The 12,337-nt window shown below is 37.0% G+C and overlaps 1 protein-coding gene and 2 long non-coding RNA genes across 6 annotated transcripts; 2 read left to right on the top strand and 1 right to left on the bottom strand.

Moving 5' to 3' along the window:
• Positions 1-1,278: 1,278 nt before the first annotated feature.
• LOC120253105 (ABC transporter G family member 39-like) lies at positions 1,279-9,202 on the bottom strand. Its single transcript, XM_039261387.1, has 24 exons — positions 8,868-9,202; positions 8,671-8,791; positions 8,488-8,576; positions 8,319-8,403; positions 8,064-8,223; positions 7,882-7,958; positions 7,575-7,625; positions 7,199-7,289; positions 6,775-7,076; positions 6,417-6,698; positions 6,012-6,328; positions 5,754-5,914; positions 5,569-5,672; positions 5,300-5,462; positions 5,077-5,193; positions 4,807-4,946; positions 4,372-4,704; positions 3,833-4,123; positions 3,652-3,735; positions 3,405-3,538; positions 3,073-3,300; positions 2,685-2,856; positions 2,254-2,508; positions 1,279-2,168 (listed from the first exon to the last, which is right to left on the bottom strand). Exons 1-24 carry the CDS (start codon positions 9,185-9,187, stop codon positions 1,911-1,913), a joined length of 4,335 nt encoding a protein of 1,444 aa, XP_039117321.1. The 5' UTR covers positions 9,188-9,202; the 3' UTR covers positions 1,279-1,910.
• LOC120253106 lies at positions 4,728-6,871 on the top strand. 4 transcript variants are annotated; one of them, XR_005534206.1, is made up of 8 exons: positions 4,728-4,843; positions 5,031-5,117; positions 5,590-5,687; positions 5,764-6,043; positions 6,159-6,218; positions 6,293-6,355; positions 6,439-6,618; positions 6,784-6,871. It is a non-coding gene; the product is annotated as an uncharacterized LOC120253106 (long non-coding RNA). The 4 variants fall into 4 exon arrangements; XR_005534204.1 differs by lacking the exon at positions 4,728-4,843 and having other exon boundaries at positions 4,962-5,117; XR_005534205.1 differs by lacking the exons at positions 4,728-4,843; positions 5,031-5,117 and adding an exon at positions 5,388-5,512 and having other exon boundaries at positions 5,579-5,687.
• LOC120253107 lies at positions 8,076-11,413 on the top strand. Its single transcript, XR_005534207.1, has 3 exons — positions 8,076-8,202; positions 9,794-9,844; positions 10,217-11,413. It is a non-coding gene; the product is annotated as an uncharacterized LOC120253107 (long non-coding RNA).
• The last annotated feature ends 924 nt before the right edge of the window (positions 11,414-12,337 follow it).

Below are 12,337 nucleotides of genomic sequence, written 5' to 3' on the forward strand. Positions count from 1 at the left end.
GACCACTAATGATGCTCTCCTACTCATCTTACAATCTCTTCCTGATTGTTCTTCTTCTCAGGAGGACATGTGTATTTGGACTCTTGAAAGAAACCGATTCTTTTTTTGTTTATTCCTTCTACGAATTTTTTGTAGATGGTGGTTTACGTACCCCACTTTATCCATCTTTCGGAAAAGTGGATTGTTCGAGCAAAATCACACTTTTCTGCTGGCTCGCTTATGAAAATAAAATCCTAACTTTGTCTAATCTTGCCAAGAAATGTTGCAATTTCCAAAACGCAACTAATACTTGCGCTATGTGCTATCAGAACTCTGAAACTGCTGATCATCTCCTGATTCATTGTGACTTTACTATCCGTATCTGGTTTTTCTTCAAGACCAATCTTAATCTGCATTCGCTGCCAGTTTCGCTTTAGCAGGTTTGGACCACCTGGATTCCTTCCCTTGATGCGAGCTCGCGCACCTCTTGGGATCTTCTTTCCAGTGCAATTTTCTGGAATATTTGGTTGGAAAGAAACAACCGTATTTTTAATCATACCTTTCTTCCAACAGCTACAGTTTTATTTAAAAATATCTCATATGTTTACTGACTGGTGTTTTGCAGCCAGAGACTCGTCACAGCTTCTCTCCAGTAACCCCTTCCAGTCTGTTAGGCGCTCTCTTGAGTTCCTGAGCGCTAGATTTGCTAACGTCACCAACAACTCGACCCACGCCCAGCCCCACGAGTGATCCTCCTTTTCCCTGACTGAGCTGGCCTTTGTTACCTTCTGGTAGACTTCGTCACCTTAGTCTCAGACCGTTTTCTTTTTGTTTTTCTTTTCATCTGCTTGTTCTGGATCGCCACACTATTGGTGTAGCGTCCATTTTGCTTTGTGAGTTTTTGATGTTTTCTTCTCGATTCTTCCTTCCTTCTTTTGTTTTGTTGTTTGTTGCTCTGTCGGTTGACTTTTGTTTGTTTCGTTTTTCCAATAAATTCGTGGTTTATCCACTTTATTCAAAAAAAATAAATAAATAAATAAAATAAAATGTGGCTATCATGTCCATGTTTAATATATGCAATATATTTTTAAACCGTGGATTAAAATAAATTTTTTTGATGGAATAGCATGTTTTTTTTTCAGAAAAAAACTGGGATTTTATACAAAAATCATCCTGTGTGTGGACTGTGTGGGAGAGGGAGAGGGAGAGGGAAAGGGATGGCGGACGTTGTCCAGCAGCAAAGACCTCGATGTCGTTCTCTTCTACACCAGTAAGTATTCGATCCCCTTTGCAAACACATTGATTTGCTTGTTTCTCTTGGTTTTGGTGGTGGTCTAAGCTTGTTTGACACCACCATCATCATCACTCTCTACTAAAATTAGGCTTTGTTCTCTTCTGCTAGTTTAATCTTTCATATATTAGCAATCCCTCAATGCATGATCAATGTGTTATTAGTTCATTGCATGCCACCTGCTTGCTATATTGCTAATCGAATTTTTATGGATTCACGCTGTTTGATCAATTTTGTCCCTTGTTGATTGTCTTGTAGTTTTAGTTCTTAATATGCTACGCTCCCTCAATGTGGCATTTATTTGATGCTTTTCTGTAATTACTACTTTGCTATCATTACAACCATCAAGTTACATCATCATCTTCATAAAAATCTGATTCGGAGAGCTCAAAGAAGCTAATTTGTATGTTGATTCTGTGTTTTAGTGCGGCAGACAAACCAAATGGCACATTTAGAAATTGGACTATTTCCTAGATTCAAGAATTTGGAATAACTTGATAACAAAAAAAAAAAAATACAACTTTTAGATAGAAGCAAAAGTTATGCCTTAGATGTACATTGTGTAGCAACGATGAAGCTTTCACCATTCAAATTAAGTAGGGTAGGATTTTAAACTTCGAAGATGGTCTGTTAGAGAATCTCATCTATTCTGGAAGTTTAGCTTTTTAATTGCAAATGCAAATATGAACCCAAAGAATGCTGGAATTCCAATTTCTACTGCAGCAACAACTCCTAAGAAGTCATGCTTGTATCCAAAATACCTCCTTATGAAGCCTTTCACGGTTTCACCACCGTCTATTGGATCATCTATGTCACCAAACTGTGAGGCGATGAAGCCATATAAAGACCAAGAAATTGGACATACCCAGAAGTACCATCTCCACCATATCGGTATCCTCTGTCAATGATAGTGTTAGTGATTCAATTTACCAACTAAACCCAAAGAATTGTTCTAATAAATCAAAGGAGTTAGAGTTTATTACCGGACGGGGAATCACAAAGCCTGCAAAGATGTTCCATATGGATACAAAGGCTGAACACACTACTGCAGCAATGTCTGAATTTGGAGTCAGTGACACTGACATCATCCCGTAGTATGTGAAGTAGAGGAGTGTGCAGAACGTGAAGTATATGTACCAAAGGAACTTGGCAAGTGTCCAATCAAAATCTATCATGCTATAAGTTAGGATCCCACAGATCAGAGTCTGAATCAAGGTATATGGAACCTCTATTGCTACCTGAAAGCAAGTCAATTAGATTAAATGAATATCAGGAATTTATCACGCCATGAGTTAGAAACATCTAGCAGATGGTCTTGGGAGACTTCACATTCTTATTGTTTGAGGTTCTCATTTTTACTTTCTTAAGGTACAACTGCTTTTGCCCCCATTTTTTATTTTTTTTTAATGCTTACCTGTGCGAAAGCATAAGGCAGAGCAGAGTACATCCCTGCGGCTTGCTCTCTGTAGAATACTGTTCGTTCAACATCCACTACTGGTTGAACACTCAGGGAATTTTGAATCCCAATGAGCAAAACTGCAGCATATAATGCACCCATTGCGTTGAATAGATCTTGCTTTGTTGACCTGGAGAAAAAATTTATGTGATATTAGCTAAAGATATTATATATTGCATCCTGGCTTTGGAAATTGGTCCGATTAAAGCATAGAAGTGAATAAGCCTATATGATATTTTTTATCACTTGTAAGGCTGTCAATTTATAACTTCATATAAACCTTGGATGTCTTCCACATAGTATGCACTTTTCAAAGTTGCGCTATTATCATTGGAATATGATGTACCTTTTGGAGCCAAGTCTCCAGAAGATTGCCCCCAACAACAGTGCCATGACAGTTGTGAAGATAATTTTGTTGGCATTGTATGATGGATTCCGCCAATACGACTTGTATTGTTTCCAAAAGCAGGCCATGCATTGAGAAGGAAAAGCTTGTGAATATTGTGTGGGGAAGTGAAGATCTTTTGAACCAGGAGTTGGTATACTCAGTTCACTAATCAGAGCTTTGTTTCTCCTGCATCAAGCACGGTATCGAGTTTCACAAATTTGATACGTCAAATTTGGAATTTTTTTTTTTGGCACAAAACTTGCAATTAAGGTTCATAGAAATCAATTTACCGAAACAGATTTGAGTTTTTGTATACTTCTGCGAAGTTAACCCCCAATGCAATTTCTTGACCTGTGGTGGTGACCTCCAACATCCATGTTGCAGGATTGTAGCTGTCTTTTATTTTGCTAACTCCATTTATACCCTTAAGAAAAGAGAAAAATGTGGTCAATACTTTGCAATGCATGAGTTGGTAAGGTGCTGGAAAAACGCCCCCATTAAAAGTCATGGTAACTGTAGCCCTGATGCTCTTCTCACCTCAAAGTAATTAATCAGTTCATGAGACTGGTGCCCGAGAGGACCTACATATATCTCTTCTCCACCTCGTTTCATCAGGAATAACTGTGACATTTGAGCACAATACATTATTCATTATAGACTATCATCTCAGTTGACCTGTTTTTCTTCTTCTTTTGGCTGCATTCATGATGCATCTTACCTCATCAAATGCTTCAAAAATATCAATGCTAGGTTGGTGGATGGTGCATACTACTGTTCTCCCTGTGTCTACTGTGTTCCTGACAGTTCTCATCACAATTGCTGCAGCTCGTGCATCTAGTCCAGATGTCGGCTCATCCATGAATATAATGGATGGATTAGCAACCAGCTCAACCGCTATGGTCAACCTCTTCCGCTGTTCTGTTGACAGCCCATTCACTCCCGGCAACCCAACCATGGCTTTCCGTAATGTTGTGAGCTCAACTAATTCCATAACCTCCTCCACAAACATCTGCAATCATCACTTCACAGTTAGGTTTTATTCTTAGGTAACAGAACCAAATCACAGTAGTTAAGTTTATGAAACATGTTTTAGAGTGCATCCGCCATTTTTTTTTTCCCTTAAATTTATATAGATATCTTTAAGAGGTTTAGAATGCAACTCAGTCAAGCTTCAATGGACTAAACGCAATGCACAAGAAAACAGAAGTGTCCATGATATGATTATGTTGTGCATAATAACATGCTTATTTTGCATACCTCTCTTGTTTTTGGATCAACCTCAGGTGGTAAACGAAGCCATGCGGAGTAGACAACTGACTCATAGACAGTCACATAGGGTGAATGGATGTCATTTTGTTCACAGTAGCCAGATATTCGAGCAAACGTTTCCTGCTTCTTAGGGTAGCCTGATATGGTGATGTTCCCATCTATGTATCCACCTGTTTTTCTTCCAGCGAGAACATCCATTAGAGTAGTCTTCCCAGCTCCACTGACACCCATTAGTGCAGTTAAGACTCCTGGCCTAAATGCTCCACTTACGCCTTTCAGAAGCACCAACCTATCTTCTGTGATACCTTGAGCTTTCATTTCCTGCAAGTTATCGTGAGTCACTTGTCAGCTTCATGTTCAAATATCATGTCGAGTGTGAGAAATCAATGCTAATCTAGTATCTTAGTTGAAAAGTAAGTGTACCGATGGCATGTCCACAGAGTAAACAATGTCGTTGAAGGTGAGTGAAAGGGGAGCAAACGGGAGCACCATACCCTTCTTCTTCTTCTCATTAGCTTCAGCTTCAAGTTCAAATTCTAGTTGTCTGCTTGTGCTGCCTCTTTCTGTATATATATATATATATATATATATTTATTGTGGGTACTATATCTCTTTAGAAATTGTTCTTTGTGCATGTGTGAATGCAGGGTTTTACTGAGAGATAATGAAATAATTGATGAGTATCAACAATACCTTGCTGGCCATCAAATGGATGACTGGACTTCTTTACTCTGGTTGGTTGTTCTGCTGTTTCTCTTTCTCCATTTTGCTGCTTTTTATCTTCTATAATCGATTGGCCTTTTCCAAGAGCTACCATTTTTTTTTCATTGTTCAATTGAAGAGTCAGAATTTCAATTTGAATTATCATTTTGGCTTGCCAAAAGAGAACTGTGATGCAGGAGGTTAGGATACTCACGGTCGAGGTATGTCAGTGCAAGGGTATAGAGTGCATTGAAAACCAGCACATATCCTACTAATCCAGCCATTCCAATCCAAAACCATTTTGCCTGGGGAAATATGCCACGAGATTCCAGTATTTGAACTCCAAGGAATTTGTTGCTCTTTGTTGCATCAACAACCTGTGTGTGTGTAGGACAGAGAGAAAGCACAGGAGAGAGATGTTACATATGTATTTACATTAAACCATAGCTTATATGTGCTTTAATGGCTGTTCTTTGTTCTTACATGTCTCCAGCTTTTTCCTAGGAATTCATTCACGGTCACTGAATTCTGTGCATACATTACTGGGGAAGACCAATATCCCCAGATCCACCATTTCTTGATATTGTCTGCAGAAATCGAGTGTGAGTAATCCAAATACCACTGTACAAATGTCTTGTTTTTATAGATTATGGATTTGCCAAACATACTTCGTGATAGGATGAAGCCGCCAAGCACTATAAGTATTAACATTGCAAATGAAGCAAGTGTGTTTGCCACAACCTTATCTCTGCCTATTGCACCAACAAGCCGGAACAGTCCAGAGGCCATTTGGCTGATCAATGAAAATATAAGGAATTGCCTAAACAACCTACAATGAGAAGAATTTCCGGTTAGTCTGTGGCAGGACCTCAATGCTTTCTTATCTATTCATTGGCAGAATTCTCATCAAGCGAATCAATTCTCACCGCTGCACACTTGGATCAAAGCCTATAACATAGTAAGTTATAGCAACCCAGATACCACATTCAAGAAATGATATGGGCAGCTTGACGATCCATGCAGGTATTGCATAAGCCCATGCTGGAAAGAATAACAGGTCCCTTTGCTTGTAGAATACAGGTAGCTTGGCAACGCTCATTGCAAGTTCTGCAAATCCGTTGAACATATGAGTGGTAAGCCCGATAAATAGTGCACCCATGTAAATCAATCCATCCTCCACTGAATCATGGTGCATATTTGTACGCAGGAAGGCTGTCATTGTAATGAAGGCGAGCAGCCCAAGCTGGGGAGAACAACATCAGCAACTCAGGTGAGTCTGCATTGTCTGATTAATTTAGTAGTTGAATATAAGAATTCTGCAGTGTTTTCACCTGGAAAAGTTTGAAGATGTAGACAAATGCATTCCTCTTCGTCAGCAGAAGCTCTCTTGAGATGCATGCCTTGAGTAATTCACGCTTGCTAATGCCATATCTTGTAGTCGTTAGAGCTGCCGGATGGTTCTTGCTTCTGTCGAAAGGAGCGCTGAGTTCCTCTTGCAGCCTATGCCCTACATGGAAGGACTGGAATGAATCTGTAAATTCTTTTACTGAAATGAACTGATATGTTTCATCACTACGTGACCAATACTGCTTCTGATCTTTTTTGGATGTTACCTGTTGATACAGAGAGTTAGTACCTTCATTCCATTTCTATTTAGACTGTTTTCGTGTGGCCAAATAACAAACTTACTTCCTGCAGAAAGTCTGCAACACCTTTTCTCTGAGGACATTTGAATCCCATGGACTCAAAGAAGTCAAGCACATGTTCTCGAGGGCCCTGATATACGATCTGCCCTTCTGATAGGAGGATAATGTCATCAAAGAGATCATAAGTCTCTGGAGCAGGCTGAAGTAGAGCTATCAGTGCTGTGCCGCCAAGGATGTGAATAGTCTGGCTTAGGGAATTGATAATCTGGAATGTTGTGGAGCTGTCCAGACCAGTTGATATCTCATCCATGAATAGCGCCCTTGCCGGTCCAACAAGCATCTCACCTGTTCAAGAGTGGATTGCTATTGTTCAATCCTCCAAATTTTCAAGGTAGAAGTCATGCCTTGATTTAAGTTCTATACATTTCTTCTTCTTCTTCTTCTTAACTTTCATCACTGGAATTTACCTGTTGTGAGCCTCTTCTTTTGTCCTCCAGAGACTCCCCTTAACATTGCATCTCCCACCATTGTGTCAGCACATACATCTAGTCCGAGAATCTGCAGTTCAAGAAGAGAACCATGATGAGCGTGCTGAGGCTGGATTCTAATTAAGTCAAGACATCTCTGGGAAAACTCATGCAACTTTCTTCCTACAACATCCAAATCATTAACTTTTCCTTTTACCATTCATCATAAACAAGCCATTGACTCCTACCGAATTATCTAAACATTACTGTTACACTTGCTGGTGGTTTAGTCTCTACTGGATTATGATCATATGAGGAAAAGCTTTTTAGGGAGTTTCTAATTGAATAAGGTTTAGGATAATTTCATGAAGCATACCTTCAGAATGTAGTCGGTGACCACACTTTCCTCCCCTTCCAGAGAAGACGCCTGTCATACAAATAAGTGACCACACTGAGTAAGAGTGATATGTTAATTATGGAAAAGGTATTATGCTTCATTGTTTTAAGTAATTGTTATGCGTGGATCTATCTATATTCCAAGTTGGATGTCTATGCAAGTCCTGACAGGAAGTTCTTAGAGATATGCAATTGTTTGAAAATCTCATGCTCATGACAAAATAATCTATGTACAGATTTACATCATAGAAATATATATACACATATATTTATAATCTGTGATTTACTTTCATAAAGACATCAATATCAGGATCTGGCTTGATAGATGCAGCCTTCTCTCTCCTAGATAGCTCGCTCAACAAATCTGATTTTGTTTGCAGAAATAGCAACTGATCAGCACAAGTTTGGCAAACCAATAACAACATTCTCACTGCTAATCTCAATAAGATGATATTATCTCTGTCTATACCGTAACGTGTGCCGATACCCTGGCATCTTGCGGAGAATGCCAGAGTTTCTCTGACAGTCATCTCGCCAATGTGCAGGTCATGTTGACTGATGTAAGCAGCTGTTCTCTGGGGGATGAACTCTTGCATCCCGTGGCCATTGTAAGTCACTCTTCCTGAAACCTGATGTTCCATGCATGGATCATTTTGATTGAACAATACTCACATAACGTGAAAACTTCTAGTTAGTGTCACTAGTATGAGGATGTTAGACTTGCCTTGAGGTCTTTACCGAGCTTTCCAGCTAGTGCAAGCAGAAAGCTTGTTTTTCCTGAGCCTGGAGGGCCTAAGAGCAAGGTCATTCTGAAAGAAAGAAAGCATATATCTGTCTTTAATCTGAAATACATTCACTTGATTTGTTATTGATTATGATGATCACTAGTTTACCTGCATGGCTTAATGATCCCACTAATACCATCAAGGATTGTTATCGGTTTCTTTCTGCTTGGTAGAATATGAAGGTAGTTCAGGATTGCCTGCAGAAATATGCAAAAACATGACTAAGTGAAAAGAAAAAAAAAAGATCAGCTGGACTCATGGTTTCATGCATGCGAGTTAACACATTAATACCTCTATTTTATTAAGGAAGAAGTTAAGAACCGTAGGGACACCACTGCTTCCCACATAAGCTTCTGCTTTGATATTCAAATCTTCAAACCGCACCTCAATAGTCGGATTTTGAATCCCGACGCTGAAATGAAAGAACAATTCAAAAATAGGATTTTTTTTTTCTAGAACACAAAGTGCAGACAGATTGATGCACTCACCGTTCCATTCGGTTCTTGAGCTTCAACAAGAATTTCTCATTGTCCTCCTCTGTCACTCTGATTAGCCTCTCCAGCAGATTCTTCCTTTCATGAAACCCCAGATTGGCTATATCTATCTCCATTTTCTCACCTGTGGACACCGTCAGTATTCCTTTTCTCAATCGATCATAAGTAGGAAGCTTCTCTAGTGCCGCCCATTTCAAGGCTTCTTCATCATCCTGATCCCTGGAAGATAGTGAGAATATCTCACTGCCGCTCCGGCTCTGCCAGCCTGAGCGGCTCCGCAGGCTTGACATTAGATTGCTTGCAGTCATCTCCATCTGCAAAATTGATTATCTGTGCAAGCTCCTTCAGCACAACAGCATTTAAGTCCTTTAGCTTCACTTCAGTCAGATAATTTTATCTGTGCTTGCCTGCTGAGCTCCTGAACACACTGATTTATTTTGGAGCTGAAACAACAAATGAGGTTGTTCGAAAGAGTTGTGTTTTAATAATGAAATGCTGCGGAATCTGGACTTGGTTGGTGTGTTGAAATACAAAATAATTCTAGAACAATGTGGTAGCAAGCATGAACACCTACTTCAATTTCTAAACCATATGCAAGTTCCACATGGTCTCTGCTTCATATATTTATCTTAGGTAGTAGCAAGTAAGGGCATAGGAGATTCTTGTTATTGATTATTTTATATTGAGTAGAAGAGGGAAGAGGATTAATATTTTCTTTTGCCAGGCTATTGCTAATGCCTTGTTCATGTGCTACATGTGATTAGTTTCTTGCTTTATTTATTTACTTATTTGTTTATTTTTGCATATTAATTCCTCGTTTTCCCTCTCCAATAGTATAATAATGTGTTGAATCCTTATACGCTATTAGGAAGGTCAATTTGTTTTGTATATCTGATTTAGAGGTATTTTGTTTCATGCAGGATATGGACAATTGGAAATGCCATGTTTCCTGTGAGCCAAACTATCATGTTGTGAGTCATTTCCCACCTTTTGTTTTCTTGCTTTTTTCAAATCCTCTGAGTTTGTGAAATTCTTGTGTGAGAACTTTCAGCCTGGTTTCCCTTTTATTTATTTATTTATTTAAATAGTTTCCTGTTTTTGATACTTTGACTGACCTGAATTTTTACACTTATGGAGCACTGTGTGAACAGACAGACAATGATGTATAAGATAATCATAGGATAAAAGTAAACTCTATGGGCACTAAATAGAGTAAGACTAATTCTGTTTTTTTAAAAAAAAGTCACTTAGAATAATGAATGCAATTGCTTGTTTTCCATTGTGGCGGCCTTAAAATTATTAGTGGCAATTCCTCCGGCTCTAATTTGTGTGATTGTTTGTAGGTTGTTTCTATGGGATGCAGAGGAATATATCTAGTCACCCCCTGTATGAGTGGGAGGTAACTCATATCTGTTCTTTTATTTATTTATTTATATTAATGGTTGAATTTGTTCAACAATAATCATTAACGTAGAGAGTTAAAAATAATTGCAATTTCAAGAACTAGTGAAAATTTTCAAGTAGTTAATATGTCAAAGTCAGTAATAAGACTCTAATGTAGTATTATCCAATTAGATGATGAATGATTATTAACTTAATTGTATAATAAAATAATATTATTTCCATAACTCCTTGATGATGACCGCTCACAACCTATCTTGTTGATGGTCTTGGATTGCTAACAATAAGAATTGTTGTGTTTTTTATTTTTTTCTGATTGTCATAAGCTGGTTCAGGGGCTAATAAGAATGTTTTATTTTTTATTTTTATTTTTCTTCTGGTTGGCATAAGCTTGAGTCAAAGGGCAATAGTTGGAATTGCATTAATTTGCCTGCATGTGCAACATGCGCCATAAAAAAAATATATAACAATTACTGACAGAAATTTCTTTAGATTTTAACTTTGTAATTTCTTTGTCGTGTGTTTTTCGTGATATGTTACTGTAACATCTTATTTTATATTCATGCACGTGATTCATCAAAAATAAAAACAGAATTAAGATTGTACTCACCTAGCATTTATATTTTATTTTCATGCATGTGATTCATCATAAATAAAAAAAAAAACACAATTAATATTGTATCACCTTGCATTTATATATTTGCAAGAGGCCTTGCATTGACTTCTATAAAGGGAAAGCCAACAAGGAGCATTGATTTACATGAAAGGAAAGCCAATCTGGAGCATATCAACTGGGCAAACAATGGCCTCATCATCAAGAAAGTTGGATCCAACCACCTTTTTGATATCTAACCGATCAATCTTATTAACTCATTAAAAAATTTGGTTAATCAACTTAACAGGGTCATAAAACTCCTGGTGGATCCCACTTAGTCTTCTTTCATTAAGAACTTTAAGGACTTAGCAACCCCATTCCCTATATTTGTTATAGTTGTTGACACAATTCTTCACCACAGGTGGCCTATTTAATCCTTTCCTATTTGTACTCTCCTGGTATTTGTTGTGTCATTTTTATTTCAATAAACATGATTTATTTTTTTATTTATTTTTATATTTCTTGAGCTACCTGTTGTTTTTAATATATTTGTGAGTTTTTTTTAAGAAAAAAAAATTGTTGTCTTGAGCTGTTCAATCCATGAGAAAGCATTGTGCACGGCTCATAGTTTTTGTGTTCCTCGTGGTCCACGAGGAAGGTATCGATGATATGTATTATTTATTACTTCTTCACCTGAAATAATATTTATGCATTGTGTGTGAATAAAAAAATGAATGGTCACATGAAACAAAGTCATTTCTATATGTTAGGTTGCTGATCTTCAATGATATTATTTGAATTTATAATCTCATCTCCTTTTGGACGCACTTAGCTGATGTTTCCTTCGTATTTAATTTATAAACCGTTACTAAAATGATTGAAATAACCCCTATTTTCTTAAATTAATCAAAATATTTATTTTTTCAATGCCTATTATTTTATTTTAATATATTTTGAATGGTTTATCTATTTTTTTTAAATCTTCATTATTTTAACGATAATATTTTTATATTATTAAAAATTTTAAAATAATATTTCTAATTTACTAAGCTATGTAAAATGGTATTTTGGTCATGTTCATCATATGCTTTAACATTTTAATTATGTTATATTTTAAAGCATATGCCAATCAATATCCAAATATAGATCAATAGATCGTTTTTTAAAAAAAAAAATATATGAGACCTGTGAATTCATAGTGAAATATTATATTCCTGACTTTAGTGCATGTATTCTTCCTATAATCATATTTGTGCCAGTTATTTTTTTTTCTCCCTGGCTGTTTCTACTTGTTTTATTATTAGTGTGATTTATCTATTTTTTTCATATAAATATATATATTTTTTGAAAAAAAAATAGTTAAACCACAGTAAAGAGAAGCCAAAAATACAAGCTGATAACAATAAAAAACAACAAAAGACAAACAAAAAAAAAATCCACTAAGAGTGGATTTAAGTAGCACAAACAC

The sequence above is a fragment of the Dioscorea cayenensis genome, chromosome 26, assembly GCF_009730915.1.
Source record: "Dioscorea cayenensis subsp. rotundata cultivar TDr96_F1 chromosome 26, TDr96_F1_v2_PseudoChromosome.rev07_lg8_w22 25.fasta, whole genome shotgun sequence".
NCBI classification, from domain to species: domain Eukaryota; kingdom Viridiplantae; phylum Streptophyta; class Magnoliopsida; order Dioscoreales; family Dioscoreaceae; genus Dioscorea; species Dioscorea cayenensis.

What these genes read in the sequence shown, in the direction of transcription:
- LOC120253105 (XM_039261387.1), bottom strand. Translation starts at nt 9,187, where the DNA reads ATGGAGATGACTGCAAGCAATCTAATGTCAAGCCTGCGGAGCCGCTCA. An exon ending in TCTTCCTTAATAAAATAGAG is followed by an intron (nt 8,577 to 8,670) that starts GTATTAATGTGT and finishes ATATTTCTGCAG; the next exon opens with GCAATCCTGAACTACCTTCA. An exon ending in ACTCTGTGGACATGCCATCG is followed by an intron (nt 4,705 to 4,806) that starts GTACACTTACTT and finishes GATAACTTGCAG; the next exon opens with GAAATGAAAGCTCAAGGTAT.